This window comes from Phanerochaete carnosa, assembly GCF_000300595.1.
Source record: "Phanerochaete carnosa HHB-10118-sp unplaced genomic scaffold PHACAscaffold_7, whole genome shotgun sequence".
NCBI lineage: Eukaryota > Fungi > Basidiomycota > Agaricomycetes > Polyporales > Phanerochaetaceae > Phanerochaete > Phanerochaete carnosa.
In genome coordinates, this window is record NW_006767634.1 from 55412 (window position 1) to 76080 (window position 20669).

General features: G+C 50.7%; 6 protein-coding genes across 6 annotated transcripts; 3 read left to right on the forward strand and 3 right to left on the reverse strand.

Annotated features, from left to right (window-relative positions):
* Nucleotides 1-586: 586 nt before the first annotated feature.
* On the reverse strand, nucleotides 587-6868 carry PHACADRAFT_259100 (uncharacterized protein). Its single transcript, XM_007397588.1, has 19 exons — nucleotides 6752-6868; nucleotides 6596-6684; nucleotides 6395-6542; nucleotides 5506-5890; nucleotides 4903-5458; nucleotides 4709-4851; nucleotides 4513-4656; nucleotides 4322-4464; nucleotides 4208-4271; nucleotides 3185-4144; nucleotides 3011-3133; nucleotides 2597-2957; nucleotides 2378-2550; nucleotides 2166-2327; nucleotides 1852-2107; nucleotides 1456-1797; nucleotides 1315-1403; nucleotides 1050-1265; nucleotides 587-999 (listed from the first exon to the last, which is right to left on the reverse strand). The coding sequence occupies exons 1-19, from the start codon at nucleotides 6851-6853 to the stop codon at nucleotides 719-721; spliced, it is 4737 nt and encodes a 1578-aa protein (XP_007397650.1). The 5' UTR covers nucleotides 6854-6868; the 3' UTR covers nucleotides 587-718.
* Nucleotides 6869-7137: 269 nt separating this feature from the next.
* Nucleotides 7138-8747, forward strand: PHACADRAFT_185758 (uncharacterized protein). The gene is made up of 5 exons (XM_007397589.1): nucleotides 7138-7378; nucleotides 7435-7478; nucleotides 7539-7804; nucleotides 7853-8471; nucleotides 8527-8747. The coding sequence occupies exons 1-3, from the start codon at nucleotides 7161-7163 to the stop codon at nucleotides 7781-7783; spliced, it is 507 nt and encodes a 168-aa protein (XP_007397651.1). The 5' UTR covers nucleotides 7138-7160; the 3' UTR covers nucleotides 7784-7804; nucleotides 7853-8471; nucleotides 8527-8747.
* Nucleotides 8748-9012: 265 nt separating this feature from the next.
* On the reverse strand, nucleotides 9013-10323 carry PHACADRAFT_185759 (uncharacterized protein). Its single transcript, XM_007397590.1, has 2 exons — nucleotides 10092-10323; nucleotides 9013-10025 (listed from the first exon to the last, which is right to left on the reverse strand). Exons 1-2 carry the CDS (start codon nucleotides 10215-10217, stop codon nucleotides 9120-9122), a joined length of 1032 nt encoding a protein of 343 aa, XP_007397652.1. The 5' UTR covers nucleotides 10218-10323; the 3' UTR covers nucleotides 9013-9119.
* Nucleotides 10324-10755: 432 nt separating this feature from the next.
* Nucleotides 10756-11831, forward strand: PHACADRAFT_147234 (uncharacterized protein). The gene is made up of 2 exons (XM_007397591.1): nucleotides 10756-11181; nucleotides 11230-11831. The coding sequence occupies exons 1-2, from the start codon at nucleotides 10858-10860 to the stop codon at nucleotides 11824-11826; spliced, it is 921 nt and encodes a 306-aa protein (XP_007397653.1). The 5' UTR covers nucleotides 10756-10857; the 3' UTR covers nucleotides 11827-11831.
* Nucleotides 11832-12029: 198 nt separating this feature from the next.
* PHACADRAFT_210703 (uncharacterized protein) lies at nucleotides 12030-13091 on the reverse strand (the record flags this gene model as incomplete). The annotated part of the gene is made up of 3 exons (XM_007397592.1): nucleotides 12794-13091; nucleotides 12135-12740; nucleotides 12030-12074 (listed from the first exon to the last, which is right to left on the reverse strand). The coding sequence occupies exons 1-3, from the start codon at nucleotides 12995-12997 to the stop codon at nucleotides 12030-12032; spliced, it is 855 nt and encodes a 284-aa protein (XP_007397654.1). The 5' UTR covers nucleotides 12998-13091.
* A 2093-nt stretch (nucleotides 13092-15184) lies between these two features.
* PHACADRAFT_197374 (uncharacterized protein) lies at nucleotides 15185-16104 on the forward strand (the record flags this gene model as incomplete). The annotated part of the gene is made up of 3 exons (XM_007397593.1): nucleotides 15185-15396; nucleotides 15453-15918; nucleotides 15958-16104. 3 exons carry the CDS (start codon nucleotides 15185-15187, stop codon nucleotides 16102-16104), a joined length of 825 nt encoding a protein of 274 aa, XP_007397655.1.
* Between the last annotated feature and the right edge of the window lie 4565 nt (nucleotides 16105-20669).

A 20669-nucleotide genomic window follows, 5' to 3' on the forward strand; every position in this document is an offset into this window, starting at 1 on the left:
ATTGGGGGACAGTTTATTTAGGGTAGATTTGCAACGATTCCCAATGGGGATACGAGTAATTTGCTGGGAAGAGTGTTTACTAAGCATCAATACCCTGTCATACAACAGATTTAGCATGCAAGTCGCTCTCACCTTGATACACCTTCCAACGCGACTCCCGCGTAGACGACACGTACAGCAAGTGAATGTAGTTGAACGTGGTTCGAAGCCGCGGACCGAATTAGGAAGAGCGAGACAGAGATTTCGTCATTTGATGATTCGGTTCAATTAATGTCCATGTATACGAGAAAAGTCTGTGAAGCGGAACCAGCTGGTACGAGTGGGTCAGAGGCGTGCGCTTAGTTTGGAAGGCGATGGCTTTGGATCCTAACATATCCAAATAAATCTTCCTGGAGGGCGCTGGCGGAAAATCGGAGAAACAAAATGGGCATGTCCAATCATTCGCGGGACATGCTTCAATTAGGATAGTCTCTATAGGTAAGCATCAAGAAAGGATAATCTTATCGCTAGTTCTCAGGCAAATACCGCGATGTGAACGTCGCTCAAATCCTCCGGCTAGAAGACCGTGTAAGTTCATCAAGGTGCGGGGGTGTACCCATTCGTGAGGTTCCATTACATGGCTACATACATATGTGCGTTTGCGAAATTATACAAGATTGAGATGAGGTGCGTATGTGAGATTAAGCATGTGATCTGGAGATATCAAAAGGGGCATGTATTAGAGATTGATAAGGAAAGGCCGCTCTTCTTTCACCGCAAAGAGAATGAGAAACTTGCACCCGTCAGCCTTGCGCCTCAGCACCGCTTCGCGAATCTGGTGAGCATAGGAGGACTGCGACGTAGGAAACTGGGCCACCAGGGCTTTCCAAGCGTTTTCGTCCGAGAGCCACATGGTACTCTTCGTCATTTGGTCGAAGAGGGAGTCGCTGACGTCGACTGCGACGATAGGAACGTTCGACTGAGCCATTGCGTTCTTCAGGTCGACCCCAAACTCGAAGGCTAGAGGAGCTGTTAGATCGCCGATAGGACCGGAGACGAGAAATACCTGCCTCTGTCCATATACATCTGTTTCGTCTGCTTTCGCTGCTTTTTGGCGTCGCCTTGAAGCAGAAGCTGCACCTCTGGCCCCGTCGCCTCCTTGGACGCAGCCACAGCCTGTGTACCCTCTGCTACCGAGATGAGGGGAGCCCCAGAAAGCGAAGCGTCAATTCGCTTCTGTTCGGCGATTTGCTGGTGGAGGAATGGTACAAGTTCCTGTTTAGACACTGCAAACAATGAGCTTGAACCTCTTACAAATTGGAAGCTAATACTCACACTCGTATTCAACACCCTTCAGCACGCTTTTCACCTTGAATGCAGGCTGGTCGCGACGGGCGTTGCGAGGGCGCGGGTATACGATAAACCTAATCTGTTAATCAGCGATGGCACGCAACGAAGGAGAGCGCCATGACTCACAAAATGCCTTCTCTCGAGCACTGCTCGACAACATTTTCGTGCTCGACTGTCTGCAGGCCGAACTCATACATCATGTCCGCACTGATGCTGTTGCGCCACAGTAGCGAAGTTACTTCCAAACGATCTGCGAGGTGACCGGATTGGTGTGAGACGACATAGACGTCGCAGCGCCGAGGACTCCAGTAGCCGTAGGACTTGCGCTCCTTGAGAGATTTCTGCGAGGCGCTCTGGTAGGAAGCCAGGGCTACTGTGATCTTCTCCAACGAGATTTGTACGCCGACGGCAGATAACCCTTCGGTCCTCGATCGCACCGGGCTAAACCGGTTGACGAACTTGTCGTACCTACGGCAAGACACAATCAGAGGCATACCTGATGAGCAATGCAATATGTCCTACCGCCCGCCAATAGCCAGCGTATCTGACCTCTTCTGCTGAGGCTGCTGGCGCTTGACGACTTCGAAGCAAAGCCCGTCAAAGAAATTCGTCGGGCTGCGCATCATGAACAGCGGATGGAAGTAGATCGTGCGCGTGACGCCCGTCGCAGTTGCGCAATGCATCGTACTCTTTATCTCTTGTGCAGCTTGATAGATACCAATGACCATCTGCGGCGATACGCGTTCAAGCCGCGAGAGCAGCTCGTCGACATCAGCGTCTGCGCAGCAGTGTCAAAGACGTCACACCGAAGAAGTCTAGGTTCAGGCTCAGCTTACCACCGTCCGCCAATACCTCGATACAATCGACGAAGCTCCGAGTCAGACCTTTCTCAATCAGAAGCTGCCGCCGCTGCGACGGTGATGCGTTTGATTGTACGAGTAGCTTGAGCACGTCATTCCGGAGCTCGGGCGGTACCTGATCGAAGAGGGTATCGTATACTGAAGAGCACATCAGCAGTTATCGCGGACAACTCCAACGAACCACATACTCTTGCTATGAGACAGGTGGATTTCATACTTTTCAAGATTGGCAAAACTGTCGAGGCAATCGTTGACAATGGCGATAGCTTCAGCTATTGCAGCACTGGGGCCACACTCGAGATCCTGTGTGATGATATCAAATACCGCAGCTTTGGAAGCCTTGGGATGACCGGCGACGGGGCTATGTAACATCAGAGTAGCTCTTTGTAGTTCGCAATATAACTCACTCAGGTCGGTAAATATCGCTAATGTGGAAGCGCTTAATTCTGCGAATATTGGTACGGGCGGCCATTCGAGCGAAGGGAACAAGCGGGTTGTTCGGTAGAGATACCACATCTCCATTACGATCCAAGAAGACAGCACGGGAGTAGTCGTCGTCCGGGTTGAGGACAGGAAGAAGCAGTGGCGGCTCCATGTCGACGGCGCCATGCAGGCGGAAGATCTGCACCATGCGGTCGTGAACCATGCCGTTAAGAGTCGTATGCTCGGGCACTTCGTCTTGATCGTAAAGGAATCCATGCGATGGTTTCGTGGTCTGGCTGAAAAGCGTGGACAAGACGGACTGGCGGTACGGCGAATCGTGCTTGACTGCAAATGAGAAGTGATCAGGAGCGAATCAGATCGCTTCACCACTTACGCACCTATTAACTTCAGCGTATCCTTGAAGAACTCGTCTTCTACTCGTGGAGGTAACAGATTACTCTGAGACAATTCGAGAGCAGTCGGTCGCTCGTCGGGATCGTGCTTCAAGAGCCAGGAGATGACTTACATAAATTGTTAGTAGAAATACGCAGCCCAGTAGCTTACGCACTCACTTTGCTTTTGCCTCGTCCGGTGTGAATCCCATGAAGAAGGGAACATGATCTCTGGCGTCCTTAGATGTTCTAAGACCCTGATGCGCTCAAAGCCCGTCGTGAAGGGATGGTTCATCTCGAAGAAGACGACGCCCAGGCTGTACATGTCTGCCTTCGCATGATTGCGTGCCTTGCCCTTGGATGACTGCACCTCGGGGGCGATGTACAGCCTGGTGCCAACGTCAAGTGTCATGTCCGCATCTACGATCGGCGTCTGGATGAGATCAGTCGGGTCGACGACAGCCAGGGCGCTAGTCGCAAGGCCAAAGTCCCCGATCTTGCAGTCGCCTTTGCCGTCGATGAAGATGTTCGTGAGCTTGATGTCACGGTGCAGGATGTTCATGCTCGACATGTGCACGAGCGCGTCGACAATCTGTTGAAAGAGCCGCCACGTCTCGCTCTCGCTTAAACCCTCGGCGATGCGCTCCTTGAGTGTCTGGCGCTCGACATACTCCATTTGAATGTATAACGTCCGCGAGATGGAGGGCACTGGCGTCCCAGTGCGCTTCGTGAGCTCGCGTCCGCGACCGTTCACAGGCGACGCCACCTCGTCGCTCGAGGTCCCGTCTTCGTCGCTGCTGCCGGACTCGCCTTCGTCTGACCGGGGTGTGCCACTCCGCGTGAAGGTGATAGCCGGGAAACTGTGACTCGGCGTATCGTTGAAGTCATCAAGGTCATCAAGATTGATGGCAAATGGGTCGCTCTCCTCTTCGGTCGTAGACCCGTTCCCGTGAGCTGCGCCGGGAACGGAAGTGCCAGCAGACGATCCCACCGCCGATGTCGCCGTTGAGACGTCGTCCGAGGTCTCGATCCAGGTTGTGTAGTACCGCACAATGTATCGGTGGTTGAGTCTGCTTAACGTATCGACCTCGCGGAAGATCTTCTGGTCATTCTGATTTGTGCGCAAGCGGATCTTCTTGACTACAGCCCAGTCAGCTGTCAATCACATGCCTGCCCGGAGCTGGCGTATCAGCCGGCACATACCTGCATAAATTCTCGAGTCCATCTTGTTCCGCGCTTTGACAACGGAACCAAACGCTCCACGACCCTAGCTCCCATTAGCACCTGAGGACAAACCAATGAACGAGAGAAACTAACCAAAAGTTCAAGTTCTTCCCAATCTTCCTTCCACCTGCTCGCATGTCTTGGCCGTACGGCAATCGTCTTATTAAAGTAGTCTGACTCGGGGGAGCCGCTGTAGTTTGTGATTGCATGCGGCGTCTTCGGGCCGTGCCCATTACCTGCATTCTCGTTAACCAAGACGCTGCATACTTAAATATGGTGCGCACCGTTGATTGCAATAGACGGCGTACGCATTGCATTGCTGAGCGCTACGCCTGCCATGCTTGCCAAAAGCGAGTGCGGCGAAACATGTTTCTTGGTCGGTGCAAGCATCGCGAGCACGTGTTGCTGCATAGACTGGGATATACCCGCTATAGCTGTCTCAGTTACGTTCAAGCGTGCACATGAACCCGAAGGACTTACAGCTGCGGAGAGCTATATGGAAGTCCGGGTAGCGTTCCACAACGTTCAGCCCGAGTAGCATCTGGAGCAAGATGATTCCGATAGAGTGAACGTCACGGTTCTTCGTGTACTCAAGAGGCGACTCGAGCGCATCCTTCGGTAACCTGTGCGTACTACATAAATGAAATTCCGCATACTTCCCAACGATTACGCACCAGCCTTCAGGCATGTTCTGATGTTCTGGCTTGCCAGGGCACCACTGTAGGAACCGCTCGGAGCGGTTCATGTCGAACAGTGCGACGTGGAATCCGACTTTGAAAATCTTGACGACTTTCGGATCCCCCGGGTGCTTCCCGGGGACAAGACCAACGCACTTCGTGCTCAACCCGCGATGGAGAACATCTGCAGTGTGCAAAGCGTTGAGCGCCAAAAGGATCTGGGTGAGATAATCTGAGGCGCGGTCTTCGCGCAGAGACTCGCAATCTTCAAGCACGTCGTGTAGCGTCAACGAAGGCCGTCGTTCATGCAAGATTGTCAGCTTTGGCGGGGTGTTCGTGTTGGGTAGCGTCAGCTTGCATGCGAGTACCGCGAGTAGGTTCGTATGCCGCACGCTCGAGAGCCTGCGTAGATCGTCGGCAAGGGTCTTGAGCTTCTTGCGTCCATGCGTCGTCGAATAGTACCTGCCGTTGAATTCTACCACGAGAAGCTCGAGCTGCAGCGAGTGCTCGCTGTCGCAAATAGGCTCCGCTTGCCAGACTATGCCGAGACACTCTGCGGCGGGTCAGTCAGAGTGACAATGGCCTATTCATGAAACACACCTTTCTGTGCCTGGTAGAGCTTGACGTGCGAGAAATGAACATCTTCCCAGACAATCTCCTCGGGGAAGGACACAATCTTCGTCCCGTCCTCGACGGGCGTGCTGACGGCCGTCTCTGTCGCATCAGATTCTGAGCGTTCACGGGTGCGATTGAGCCGTGCACGTTCGGCTTGCTGACGCTCTGCATCTGCACGGATTTGCTCCTCGAGCTCAAGCTGACGCTGCGCTTCGCGGCGAAGAGCTTCCTCGGCCTGTGCTTCCTTCCGCTGAAGATGCGCCTGCTCCGCCTCGAGGGCACGGCGGTTCATCTCCGTCGCCAGCGATCCAACGGGCTCGACGGGTGGCATAACGTTGTTCTGGAGCCAGTCTTGGGCTGCGGCGACAGCCTATATGTAAACGAGGACCGGTTAGTCGCGTGTGTGCGCGAAGGGAATCAGATAGGCAAAAGGAACGGCGAAGCGGGGTGAGAGAGAAACGCGGTTGCTTGCTCCGAAAGAAGCAAGGTACGAAACGAGTATAGCAACAGACACGAGGTGCCACGGGGAACGTGAACTCGGCCAGGTGACTATTTACGGCAGCGAGAGATCAGTACCCTATCGGGGACGACTGGGCTTATGCTGCTGCAAAACATAGTTAGGGAGGGAACGATCAAGACAGGGTCGTCTAGACTATCATCACGGAAGTTGGTTTTGGAGTTTAGTGCCTTTTAGGGTACCTCACGGCGCTGTCGACGTGTTCTCAAGCCGTACAGATGTACACTGTGTATCGGCAAATGCTCACGGGTGACGGGAACGTGGAACAACGAGAGGGGGTAACGTGGCAGCGGTGGAGACAAAGCGAACACGAGGCAGGAAGAGCCCAAAGCGAAAGGTAAAGCTGTCAGTACTTACCGAGAAGACCGTCTCAGTATCCTTCAACTTCTGCGTTTCTGAAAGAATCACGGCGGATATCTTGGCTATTTCGTGCGGCTTCAAGCCTGCATACTGCTGTTGTACGGTCAGGATTGGCGGTGCTAACGTCGGATATGTCTTCGGAAACCTGATAGACTGGATCAGCGATCACTTGGAGTGAAATGAAAGGCCGAGACGCACTTGACATGGAGATTAAAGAAGATCTTGGAGGCATGTTCAGGGTCCGGATGTCGAACCCGAATGATAAATTCTGGTAGCCGTGGTGCTCCCTGTAGAGCGTACCGCGACCGGTGAGTTCTGCAACTTCGTGAGTGACGCTCTGGCTTCTGAACCAACCTTCCAGGCTTTTGGAGGGGGGCAATTAATGAAATCTTCTCCATAGATGCTTTTGAGCACAGTTATTTCTTCTTGCTGTCGGTTCTCTGGAAGATCATCCATGACTCGAGATTTGCGGGGTGGGACCAACAAGCCGGGACTTGTTGCTTGAGAGGGGAGGCCTGAAGGGACCTCAGCAGCTCAAGCCGACGTCGACATCGCGCTCTGCGGTCTCTGAGGGTCGTGAAAGGTCGGAAGTGGGGAGAGAAAAGGTGAAGGATAACAACGAAGCGAGCGACCTTACCGTGGCCTCGCGGGCCCCACGTGACATAATTAGATCCCAGATTTAATGAAGCGTAGGATAGGGAGAGCGTCAATCGAACCTGCGGCCGCTCAGCGCTCAGCGCTCAGCTTTGACCGCAGACCACCAATGTTTCCATCTTCCAGTAGCCAAACATCACTATACGGGCCTCTAGGCTTCAGCGACGTCTCTTTTGGGTCACAGCAGTTCTCTTCGCAATCCCTCTCGGATAGTTCGCTAGCCGCAAGCGAGCGGAATCCCCAGGACGAGTTCAAGCACAATATCCATGTCGTACAACAACACCTGGCGAGGATACAGGGCTTAGCGCGGAGCGTACTCTCAGGCATGTGGGTATCACAACGTGCACAACGGCATGCCAGATTGGCTCATGCATGCACATCAGTGAACACGCGTATCAGCCGGGGACGAATCCTATTCAGACCGCAAGTGCGTAGACGGCATGCGTGGGTGATCGGCTTCTAATTCTGACTGCGTTTTACGCAAAAGCTGAGGCCGAATCCTTGAAGCAGATGCTACACGAGCTCGCCGAATTTCTGAAGCAGACCGGCGTTGGAGCACTGCCGCTTCTTGACCCTGCCAGCCCGCTCGCGGCCCTGCCAACGGAGGAGAAGCTGCTGGAAGACACGACAAAATCTATCGAAGCCGAATATGTGAAGCATCAACGCATGCAAGAAAGCGCGGCGACGGTAGTCAATCTATTGACCGCTCTCGACCAATCGCTGAGGAAGTGAGGATAGTCACTTCCTGAGTCGGTGCGAAGCGCATATATCGATTCAACTGTAGTACTCACGACTTTACAGATTTCTTTCCCTCTCGCTTCGCCCAATGCAGGGAGCAGCTGGGCAGGTTTCTACGACCCGTCGTAGGATGCAGGCCCGCGACCAGTTGTGCACACCGAACAGGGTCAACAAGTTCGTGCGTGTTAGTGGTATGCTCTGGCGACCTGCAATAAAAAGCGTTTTAGCGAGGCTGCGCATCTTTGTTTCAGCGCTCGTATTATCTCTCTCGTGTGGAATTCTAGACGCTTCGAGGTCGCGTATGAATACCACATCGCCGCGTTGCGTGCATCCAAAGAGACCCGTCTCTTGCTCTTAGGACCGGCTCAAGTAGATCAACGTGTTCTCCGACACCTTGCCCATCGCGGACGGGTCGCTAAGCCCGATGTACGTCTTGCTAGACACGAGCCGGAACCAGAAGCTCGCAGTTCGAGTGGCTTTCGAAGCACTCAACGATGCCCTCGAGACGCTGAACATTGGTACGTGTGAGGCAGAGGCGTATTCCGTCCACTTGGAAGAGAGGTGAAGAGCCTCTAGCGAATCGGCTTCGAATAGTGATGCTAAGGCTGTTGTTGAGGGTGTGAAAACCTTAAGGAGGTCGCGTGTAAGGAAGCCAACGGGTGGCGATGGATTGCCACGCAAAGTATGTCTCATTGTTGCTCAATGTGTACTACAATAATCATTTGCCTCTCTTCCAGCACTATGTCGCTGTGATTGGGACCAGGACTCAGAACTTTGTATAGAAACTTCGAAGTGCACTGGGGCTGAAGCATCATCGCTTCTTGACCTTATCAGCCTGCTCATGGCGCAGCCAACGACGAAAAAACTACTAGAATACACGACGAAATTTATTGAAGCCGAGTGTACAAGCATATATGCATGCTGGTTGTAGCAACGGTAGCCAATTTGATGATTGCTGTTGACCTGCTACTTGGGAGTGGTGGTACTTGTGTGATACATGTCGGCGCGCAAGTGCATATATCACCGCTCAAATATGGTAATGATAGTTTGCGGATTTATCTGTTTGCTCTCTCGCCTAATTATGTACTGCAAATGCAGGAGACTGCTACTGCGGGGCAGACTGGGCCTAGTGGCGCAATGCTTGTTCTCAACTAGATGTGATTTTCAGCGCTGAGTCAGCCCGCACGAGCAGTCGTTGGCATACTTGCCACGCCTACAAGCACGGAATTTCAAGACGGTTTATGTAAGTATGGCTGAGATAAATTGTCTACATTGCCTACTGTACGTGCAGAATTATTACAGGGCGACCATTACCGCAATTGTTTCTTGATTATTCTACGAAATATGGCCGCAGCATCACATAGGAATTCTTGGGATCTGTGCAGCCCACCAGTATGTGAATCCACAATACAGCGAGCATGCCAGAGATGTAAGTGCGCGGCACAGGGCCCTTCTCCGCCCTTCTCAAGGGAAAGCCGCGCGATGCGTACAGTTGGGTGTACGATCCTCCTGGTACATCGCGCACATTGACAGGAGCTCGCCTCACCAATACTACCTCCTCGTCGGTAATGATGTAACCATACTTCGCAGCTCTCTCGAATCCGACGCCTCCTGGAAATTCCATGTAGTGATTGATCTGAGCCATCACCTTCTCATACTCCGCCTTCATCGCCTGGGTACCCTCAGACCGCGACTTATTCACCCCTTCCCTCCGGTTTACCGGGTCAGTGTACTGCCTCCAGGATGCCTGAAACTTGTACGAACACTTCACGTCACCGGGAAGGCGAGTAGCAGGCCTGTTGGTGACCTGCAGCGGCCTGTCCTCTGTGCCAATCGTTGCGCAATCTGGGACCGGCGGGTGAGGGCTTGACCAGGTCTCCGTCTGGAGACACGTCGCGCCAACCTCCGTAAAGGTAGGTATGAAGTCCGAGGGGTACCACGTAGGGACCCTCTCGTGGTGGGCGATGATGTAGTTCTGGCACCGACTGAGGTCATTGAAGAGCGTAGTGACAAGCCGGTTGGCTAGGACCACCTCTCTGTTGAAGCGCGACGGAAATATGTCGGGAAAAAACTCCCGCATGGGCCTGAACTCCTTCCCGTACGCGTTCCAGTCGTACGGAGCGTCCAAGATGCTGGCGAGCTCGCGGATAGTGTCGATGTTTATGTCCCACTCGAGAATGCCCCTGGCAATGTCCTCCATCTTAAAACTTTTATTGGTAGTATTCTTGCCGACCTCCTATAGCACAAATCTTGGCTGTTAACGAGCTTCCAGTACTAAACCAAACAAGCCTGATCGACTTACCACTCTCTCCGCAGGAGGTTGCGGAGCGCGTCTTTCAGGATTATAGTTGGGGGCGTTCCAAGTCTGGGCCCACCGAAATATCGTGAGAGGCGGTTCAGGAGGCATTGCATTTGATGAGCCGGACATGGCTGAGGGTGACGCTAAGAGCAGGAGGAATTACCGAACGGAAGAGGCTCAAGACTCGGGAACTCACTTGGCTCGTGCTTATTACATCCTATAAAATTGTTTATTTCAAGAACAATGAACAATGCTGATGTCAAGAAACGCGAGCCAGCTGGGAATAAGTCATTTAAGGGCCGGCTCGGCCTCTGTAAGAGGAAGTGAGTCAGGTTTCTGATGTCCCCTAGAACGTCTTGTTCCGATACTTTGTATTGGACATACTTAAGTTCTGCTATCGCCAGTTGTCGACCTCCGGAATCCCATGGCGCAGCTGTCTGCAATTCAACCACGACACGAGAGAGCGGAGGACGGATGAAGTGCCTTTCTGAGAAGTTTCGGCGCCACACCGATATTATAGTAATTCGTTGACCTTTCTACAATATCAATTCAAGTAGTTAATTGTCCGATGCGACAAGCAGAGAACGGAGACGGATGAATTCAGTTGCCCGAGCGCTTCTTGCATTTATAGTCGCGAAGATAGGCGCCGTCATTGGACTAGACAAGCTTGACCTCTGCCATACAGTGGCCGACTCCGCAACAAAAAAGTCTCGTGCGAATTGTGCTCACCTAGTATGCAAGTTTACAATACTTACGCAACCCTTTCGATATGGAACCGCCTCTATACAATCTCGTCCCTGAGCCCTTGGACACGGCGGAGCATGACACACCGGAATTACTCGCGCATGCTCGCTCGATTGCGGAGAGAACTAAATCGAACTTGTTTTGCAGCATGTACGGCACCAACCCACTCAATATCGCCGACCCAAGCTTGCTCATAACATGGTTTCCGTGGCACAAGTACTCCGCGCCGCAACCGCTTCCCGAAGTGACGATGTCGGAAAAACTCCATGTTTGCGAACAGCTAAATGCAACAGGAAATCCTCTCCTGTTCTTAGTCGAGCATGGAGGCCAGAAAATGCTACTGAAAGTCGTAAGTCTCAGAACTTAACCTGTCCGTAGATACAAAGGTTAATTCAAGTATCATAAGTTCCCTGACCGGGACGCGCTACAGGATGATGAAAACGACGACGGCGAAGAGGATACGTGGGGACGCTACACACGCAAGCCGGATCTGAGGGTCCTCTTTCAGCGCGAGTGTAACGCGTATGCCCATCTGCTCCACTTTGGCGTGTGCAAGCGAGGCACCGTCCCGCACTGCTATGGGTGGGCTACCCTTTCGTCTCGTGATGTGGGCAAGCTCGTAGCGCTCCCATTAGTCTCGGACGTGGTCCGTGCCCTATCTAGCGAAGAGCGCCCGCCAAAAGACATCCTTATCGAGTACTTCGCAAACGCAGAACGTCTCTCCTATCGCAATATCACGTCGGAAATAGCGCAGGTTGCGCTGCGGGCCTTGCATGCGATTAATGCAGCGAACGTCATCCATGGCGACGTCCATCGGCGCAACATCCTTCTACTGCCAGATAAACGTGTCATTTGGATCGACTTCGACTGCTCGTCTTGTGTGAGCAGTGGCCACTTGATGCGCCAGGACTTCTTGAGGGAGCTCAGGGACGCGTGGTCATACATGTATGAGGAGCTGGTAAGTGGCATGAACCGTATTCTGGACTGGATCTAATGGCGACGACAGCTGCCAGATAAGCGTATCGGGTACAACTACCTATGATAGACTTCATGTAAGGCTCATCTTAGTACGCACTCCGCGGACCATCATGCATCCATGTGCATCTTCATTCATTGTAAGGCGACAGCCATCCGAAAATTGCTACGGAGTGAGATGAATCACATGACCACAGGTATGGCACGATACAGCAGCGGTGGCTAGGACTCGAAAGCCTGTGCATAACCGATTCTTTTCGCGGGAAGCTGTAAGACAGCGTGATTAGTCCCGATTAGGTACACCAGTGAGTCGTGTATAGTGCATACCAGTTGCCGGTAGAACAACTCCCATCCGCATCGAAGCTCCTGAAAGAGGTCGAGTGCGCTGAACCCGGACGACGCCCCCGGCCAGACGGCATTACCGAAGTTGAACCAGACGACGCGTATTCTGCGCTTTTCTCTCTCGATTTCGATTTCGGTCCAGCTCGTGGCCTCGTCAAGAACGTAATGCGGATCGTCGGGAAGTGGCGGGAGCTTACGCTCGAGAAAGAGGACATTTCTGCAGCTGAGCGCGCCATGGCAGACGAGGGACACGTGTACCTCGTAGAGTGCTTGCAGCGCTCTGCTCGCTAGGTCGTTCGTGATGTTCTCCATCGTGAAGAACTGCCCGTCTGTAATGTGTTCCAGGAGGAGCGCGCCTAAAGTGCTGACCTGGCGTAATGTTGTACGTGCTGCATCTGACAGTGAAGTTCTGGTGAGTATCTGTTCCACCTGAGGCGTGGTCAGAGCGACGCGACCGAAGCACATCGGCACGACCTCTTTAGCGCAGCCGCCATGACGCAGGAGGTAGGCATATGCGTTGACCTCAGCGTCGTATACACCGCGAAAAGACACGTCTGCCTCGTTGATCGCGTGGTCCTGGGCGAAAGGATACTACACGATGTGATTGAGTTCATGATGTTGCGTTCAGGGCCGACGTGGCTCACCACTTTTAGCAGGCGAGGTGCATCCCAGCAGTCTGCAGATATAATAAATGCGGGCACACCGTCAAGGGTCTTCGCATCTTCTAGCTCAAAAGACTCCGGGAGATCTACCGTCGGCACCTCCGGCGGGCTTTCATACAGCTGAATCGACTTGCATGCGCTCTTAGCGGCCTCGGCGTCCACAGGCAACGGATTGCTACCGTACATGACCGAGAATACGTTATATCCTCTGGTAGCAGTGGCTATAGAGAGGGCTTCCTGGAGAATCTCTGGAGTGTCGCGGCTGAGGCGAGAGTTCGCGGGCTAGTACTTTCAGGTCGAACGGATTCTTCTTCGGGTATGCCCTGAGCACATCAGCGCTGCAGCCAAATGAAGTCATCGCTCCGCGAAGCAAATAGAGATGGTCAGCTTCTGGAGTTGGCCGTGAGTTGGACAAGCAGTAGCTGGGCACCCGCGTAAGGCTATTGCTTATGTAAGCACACTGATTGCGGCGCTATTGCATGCTTAAAGAAAGACAGTACCGTGCGACGTGCCATTGTTCTATGGAATTATTGTCTTTATCGAACGGATATGGCATGTATTGTCTTCTATCGCCATGTACTGGGTGATAAGCGCGGTTTTTTCTCCTGCAGTATCGGTCAAAACCTGATTGAACATGGACCTGCGTTTCTCCAGTTTGCACCGAGAAAAACCGAGGACAAAACTCAGTTTCGTATCAGTTTTACTGTACTTTAGACTGCTTCTGGCCAGTTTTGCACCTATTTTCACCTCAATTTTCTTCAGTCTACGACAAAAGAAAAGCTGTGCCTTATGTAACCGCTTTTGTCCGGATTTTCTCCATCAAAAAACTGTGCTCATCACCCTGTGACACTTGATTCAGCAGTTCATCGACACCACAGTACAAGGGAGGACTCGGGGTCAATTCTAGCCATCAGTCACACTGCTAGACAATGGGTTTCTTTTTTTAGCTGTTTCTCATGGCATTGTTGAAAGAGAGGACATTTGGCATATGACTACCAAGTCCGTCATTTCGAGCCCTTCATTGCCGTCCTCCAGAGCCCATTACCATCATGGCTACCTTGTACATCGATTGGGCTATGTCGTACATGCTTCCAGAGATGAGGTCAGAGAAGCGTATTCCTCAAGGCACCTGTCATGAATATTACATACTCCAGATGGTTCTCCCGGATTCCATAGTATTCTTTCACTTTCTAAACACCTCCGTATATTTGTAGTATAATCTAGGTATTGAGTCTGACATGTATATAAGGGGCCTGTACTGCTCAATAACAAGCCAGACTTGAGCTGGTCTTTACTCACCCACTTTCCTCTCGTCTGTCTCCTCAGTCTTGTCGTAGCCCAGTCCAGTTGGATTGTAGGTTGCTGACATTAGCTTGAGTCTCCACCAACTGCCCTATGATGATCCTCGTCACTCCCACACCAACCATCACCCATCTCCACACAACGATCCACCTAATACACACATCCAACTCTCACCCTAAATCCTAACCCTACCGAAAGGACCAGACCCCTGGAACCCTTTTCTGTGCACTTGCACAAATTTTACCATGTCACATCCCCGAAGTCACCTCTGTAATCACTAGCCCTTAGGCGGCTAGACAGAGCTCCGTCCAATTAGAATTGTACTTTGCCCTACCATAGGCAGAGTTACATGCTTTGCGCAGTGCAAGCAGATATTCCCAAGTATGACGTGGCAACCGGTTGCGACCGGGCGTCGGAAAGGCGGTAGCAGTTAGATCAACAATTCCGTTCTGGGCGTCGGACCAGAGAGACATAATCGCTCTTTGGGCTGCTACAGTATCTCTAGATCTGTATCATAATTAGCGTTTTCGGTTCTTTGTCGGAAATTCCCATCTCTGGCGAACTCTACCCCTGATCTGGTCATTACAACACGATTAGTCCCAGGGTTTGCTGCAACCAGCTTCACGGATCCAATAACCTATGACCACGTCCTCTTGTGATTGTAGAGGACATACACATCGAGAACTAGAAGGGAGATCCATCTACATATGCAGCGATAACGTACGGTACTGTGCGCAACAACCGTGCCCACATTCCCCGGACAATAGCAGTCGTTGTCCTCAGTGCAGAGAAGGATTACATGGAGAACCGCTACAAAGAGTTCCCACCGGAGAACCTTCAGAATCCCTCGCAGTCCCGCAACCCGTAGCATTTAGTTCAGAACCCAGAACTAGACGAGACACTCTCAAATCGGTCACTGACCATCTCCGCTCGATCGCCCTTGGAGAATCTGAAGTACCACCAGAGGGCCCACCAAACCCCGTGAAAAAAGCCGTAGAAGATTCAGAAGCCTCAAACCCGCCTTCTCAACGTTCTCCCACTCCACCCTCATCTCCATCCAATCTCGGCGCAATGGCCGAAGTCCAAGACAATGCTGCCTTCATTAATGGAAGCGCAATGAAACCAGACACCTTTGACGGCACGAAATCCAAGTACCTTCCTTGGAAGACGCAGATGAAACTCTACGTAGTTACGCAGAGGAAGCGACTACCTGAGCAATTCGACAGGGTTTTAATGATCCTGTTCTACATGAAAGGAGGACACGCTGGCAAATACATCGCCACGTACATGAAAATACGGTGATCCAGACAACCAAGGCGCTATGGGAAGATCTAGATAGACACTTCCTAATCGATGAGGCGTCAGAAGCCTACGATCGGCTGCAAGCAATGCAGATGGGCATGCTATCAGCGCAAGAATTCTTCTCGAAGTTCGAGTTGTGCGCCTTTCAGGCGAATATTCATGACTTTGAGAAGCATTTCCAGGAACTCAAATTGCTTCTGGAGAGGGCACTACGGGCCGACATCATTCAGCTCCTATACAATTTGTCAGAGGAAATTCTGACTACATACGCGCTGTACAAACAAAGGGTCGCCCGCATTGACCTAAATCAACAGCAGTACCATAGACGGAATCTGCAATCCCAGCAGCAAGGACAATTTCAACCTCAGCAACAGCAGACACAAAGTGCACCACGAGCACAGGCTAACGTAGCTGCGCCAACTGCAAACGCCCCGATTCAGACACGCCGCGATGGGACAGGTGTCACATTTGGAGGAAGGGGACAGCTGATGGAATTAGACCAGGTACGACGCCAAGGTCTTTGCTTCTGATGTGGTCAACAGGGTCACATATCACAAAATTGCCCTAATCGACAGCAAGCCCAACAAGTACGGGTCGCGAAAACCCCGGTAGTTCCTACCACCAATACATTCACGCCACTCGCATCACTCAACGAAGCCCCTGCTGCAACAGCAGAACCATTTGATTAGAAGACGGCAATTCGTGAAGAAATTCACGCGGCCATGAAGGGTTTTGCAAGCAGTCAGCCGGGCGCGTAGCCGAGTTGACCGAAAAGAATTTCACGAACTATCTGTGTTCCTGGTTTGGAGTTCCCATGTATATACAAAAGAAAGGGGCGTCCGCAGAGCGGCGCGGAGAGGCTCAACCCTCTTACTTAATTCCTCCGAATAAAAAATTACCTCCTACCTCAAATCAGACTGAATCTACGCAGTGGCAGCACCACACCCCATGGACAGCGGCATGGATCTGCCAATGGATAGTCAGCAAAGACAAAACAGCGCTTAGATTGCTGACTGAATGGGTACATTCAAAGAAGAGTGTTGATGCCTCAGAAGCCTGTATGAGTCAAATCAGGCAAATGAATGAAGAAGAAGCAATAGACTTCTTGAATGAATTACGAAAGAAGCCTCGATTCATCCAAGGAAGGAAGAGGACACAGATGGACGTCCCCATGATCATCACCACCCTGGACACACAACAGCGCTCATCAGTCAAAGCACTATTAGACACGGGATGTACCAGATCATCTATTGATGGGCAGTTTGTCCGCGATAACAATATCGCTACAAAGAAACTGCCATCACCGATCCCTGTCTACAACGCAGATGGCACGCATAATGCTGGCGGTGCTATCACCAACTTTGTCAAGTTGAAAGTTGAAATTCAGAACCATGTTGAACAGCTCCCTTTCGCCGTTACCAATCTAGGGAAAACTCCAATCTTCCTAGGATATGAGTAGCTTCAGATTCATAATCCGTCTATCGATTGGCAGGAACAAGTCATTCAGTTTGATCGGTGCCCAATCACCTGCAAATACGGGGCCCAATTAGTTGGTATTGATGCTGATCAAGAAGAACCCAGTGATCCAGAGGCTTGCCTTGAAGAGGGAGATAGAATCTTTGTTTTAGACTACGAGACATACTTCACTATGGAAGCAGCGCATATACACACTACGGCTACAGACCTAGCAATAAAAGAAAGTCTGAAACATGAAGCAAAAACATTTGAGAATACAGTCCCAAGTCACTATCACGACTACTCAGATGTTTTTAGCAAAGAAGATTTTGACTCTCTACCACAAAGGAGACCGTGGGATCATGCCATCGAGTTGACACCAGGCTTGCAACCAATCAGCTGCAAAGTTTATCCTATATCGGTCAACAAACAAAAGGAACTTGACGAATTCATAGAAGAGAACCTTCAAACAGGAAGGATTTGGCCCTCTAAGTCCCCTTGGGCCTCTCCTTTCTTCTTCATCAAGAAGAAAGACGAACGTCTTCGGCTCGTACAAGATTATTGGAAATTGAATGATCTAACGATCAAAAACTGATATCCACTTCTCTTGATACAAGAACTAATCGACAAACTAAAGCAAGCACGATACTTCACGAAGTTAGATGTTCGATGGGGATACAATAACATCCGAATCAAAGAAGGCAATGAAGAGAAAGCTGCCTTTCTTGCCAATCGAGGATTATTCGAGCCGCTAGTCATGTTTTTCAGTCTCACGAACTCTCCAGCCACATTTCAGACTATGATGAATGACATATTTTGAGATCTCATCAGTCAAGGACACGTAGTAGTCTATCTAGACGACATCATGATCTTCACCCAAGATCTAAAAGAACACTGTCGGATCACGCGGCAAGTATTACAGATCCTGCAAGAACACAAACTCTATCTAAAACCGGAAAAGTGCGAGTTCGAGAAGATGGAAGTTGAATATCTCGGCATGATAGTGGGAAATGGTGTTGTACGCATGAACCTAGTCAAGATAGAAGGAGTCATCAATTGGCCTCGGCCTGAGTGTAAACGAGACATTCAGGCGTTCCTCGGCTTTACCAACTTCTACCAAAGGTTTATCAAAGGGTACGGCAAAATAGCCAAACCACTCAGTTCATTAACGGTTAATGCTACCTTTGAATGGACAATTGAGCAAGAAGTTGCGTTTACCGGACTGAAAAACGCTCTTTGTTCAGCTCTAGTACTGGCCATACCAAACGATAACGACCCGTACCAAGTAGAATGTAACGCCTCAGACTTCGCCATTGGATTGAAACTAGCCCAGAAGCAAGACGGCAAATGGAAGCCTGTCGCCTATCTATCCAAAGCCATGACAGCTGCCGAAAGAAATTACGAGATTTATGATAAGGAACTTCTCGCAATCATGACTAGTCTTGATGAGTGGCGTCAATACCTTATGGGCGCCTTACATCCGTTTGAAATATGGACGGACCACAAGAATCTAGAATACTTTCGAAAGCCTCAGAAGCTCAATCGGTGCCAGGCTCAATAGGTAACCGAATTAGCCGAATACCAATACTCGTTGCATCACAAACCCAGGAAATCTAATGGCAAGGCTGACGGGTTGTCTCGACAGAAAAGACACAATGCAGGGACGGAGGACAATTTGGACATTGTATTGCTAAAGCCATAACACTTTCGCGCTCTGATTCGTAACACTGTATTTAGTTTAGAAGGAATCAACCAGAACTGGGTCACAAAAATTAAAAAATACAAAAAGAATCAAGATTCAATAGTTACCGTAGCCTTACAGAACAAGACAAGGACTGGAACGAAGATAGTACTGGACTTGTGACATGAAAGAATCGCATCTACGTACCAGTAAATAGGAAACTTCGCGAGCAGATCATCGTTCACCATCACGATACCCCATTGGCCAGACATCCTGGCCAATACAAAACGCACGAAATGGTCACGCGTGACTACTGGTGGCCTAGAATTCAGGAAGACATCCGGAAATATGTAGCTGGATGTGAAAAATGTCAAAAGACCAAGGTTCACACCACATGACTGACCGGACTCCTATTTCCAAACAAAATACCCACACAACCCTGGGAGGTGATCTCCGTGGACAAAATAGGCGTATTACCTGAATCCTTCAAATACACAGCCATTCTCGTAGTTGTCTGTATGTACTCAAAGCAGATAATTGCGATACCTAGTAACATCGAACTCAATGCCGAGGGATGGGGGAAAGCGCTTCGAGATTATGTAGTCGCACATCATAGACTACCCCGAAAGATTATCAGCGATAGAGGAACTGAATTCAAGAATCAGTTCATCTCTGAACTATACCGATCACTCGGGATCGAAGCAAACCCCTCAACCGCATATCACCCGCAAACAGACGGACAGACGGAACGCATCAATCGCGAGATAGAACAGTATCTCCGATTGTTCATTAACTACCGACAAGCCGATTGGGCCGAATGGCTGCTACTTGCAACCTTCTCCTACAATAACAAAGTTCATTCTTCCACCAGGTACACTCCGTTCTTCGTAAACAAAGGATATCACCCTTACGAAGGAACTCAACCGGTACGAGAAGGACTAAGTGAGAATGTTCAACAGTTTGTTGATCGGATGAGTCGAGTACGCGAAGATACTAGTGCGGCCATCAGCCTAGCACAAGAATCCATGAAACGTTTCTATGACCGAAAAAGGAAGGACGGACTGGAGTACAAAGCCGGAGACAAAGTTTGGCTAGAAGGGATTAAGATCCGGACCGATAGACCGATGAAGAAACTCGACGATAAGTGATATGGACCTTTCAAGGTCAAGTGCAAAGTCGGCGCATTTGCCTATGAGTTAGAACTCCCTCGACAATGGAAGCAACACCCAGTTTTCAATGAAAGTCTACTCAGTCCTTTCAAAGAACCTGTTTACCCTTCGCAACAACGCATGCCTGAAGTCCCCGACCTTGTAGAAGGTGATGAAGAATGGGAAGTAGAAGACATCCTCGATTCGCGTCGCGATCGAAATGGAAATCTAGAATATCAGGTGTTATGGAAGAACAGTCCACACGGTGACCGCCGTTCCTGGGAATCTCAATTGAACCTGACCAATTGTCAGGAAATCCTCCAAGAATTCCATGCTAGACGTCTGGATAAACCCGCGCCCATGATCATTCACATTCCCCCTCTACTCACACGACCCGTTCACATGCTCACACGTGATACCACTCTGTTGGTACAACAGATGGGGGGATTACTCCCGAAACAAGGGTCAGAAGAAGCCGCTGGACTCGACCTTTATTCAGCTGAAAGTATTAAGATACCGGCGCAAAGTCACAAGATTGTCGGAACCGGCATCGCAATGCGTGCCCCTCACGGGACTTACGCGCGGATTGCACCGCGAAGTGGATTAGCGGTAAAAGGAATTGATATTGGCGCTGGAGTTGTCGACCGTGATTATACCGGAGAAGTACGCGTGGTAATGATTAACACCACCAATCAATCATTCCAAGTACACACCGGTGATCGAATCGCTCAAGTAATCCTGGAGCGTATTGCGTCATGCGGTATCAAGGAGGTTTCAAACTTGTCGGAAACTCAACGTGGAATGGGAGGCTTTGGCTCTACCGGTAAATAATCGTGAGGACACGATTCTAAAAGGGGGGTAATGTCATGAATATTACATACTCCGGATGGTTCTCCCGGATTCCATAGTATTCTTTCACTTTCTAAACACCTCCGTATATTTGTAGTATAATCTAGGTATTGAGTCTGAC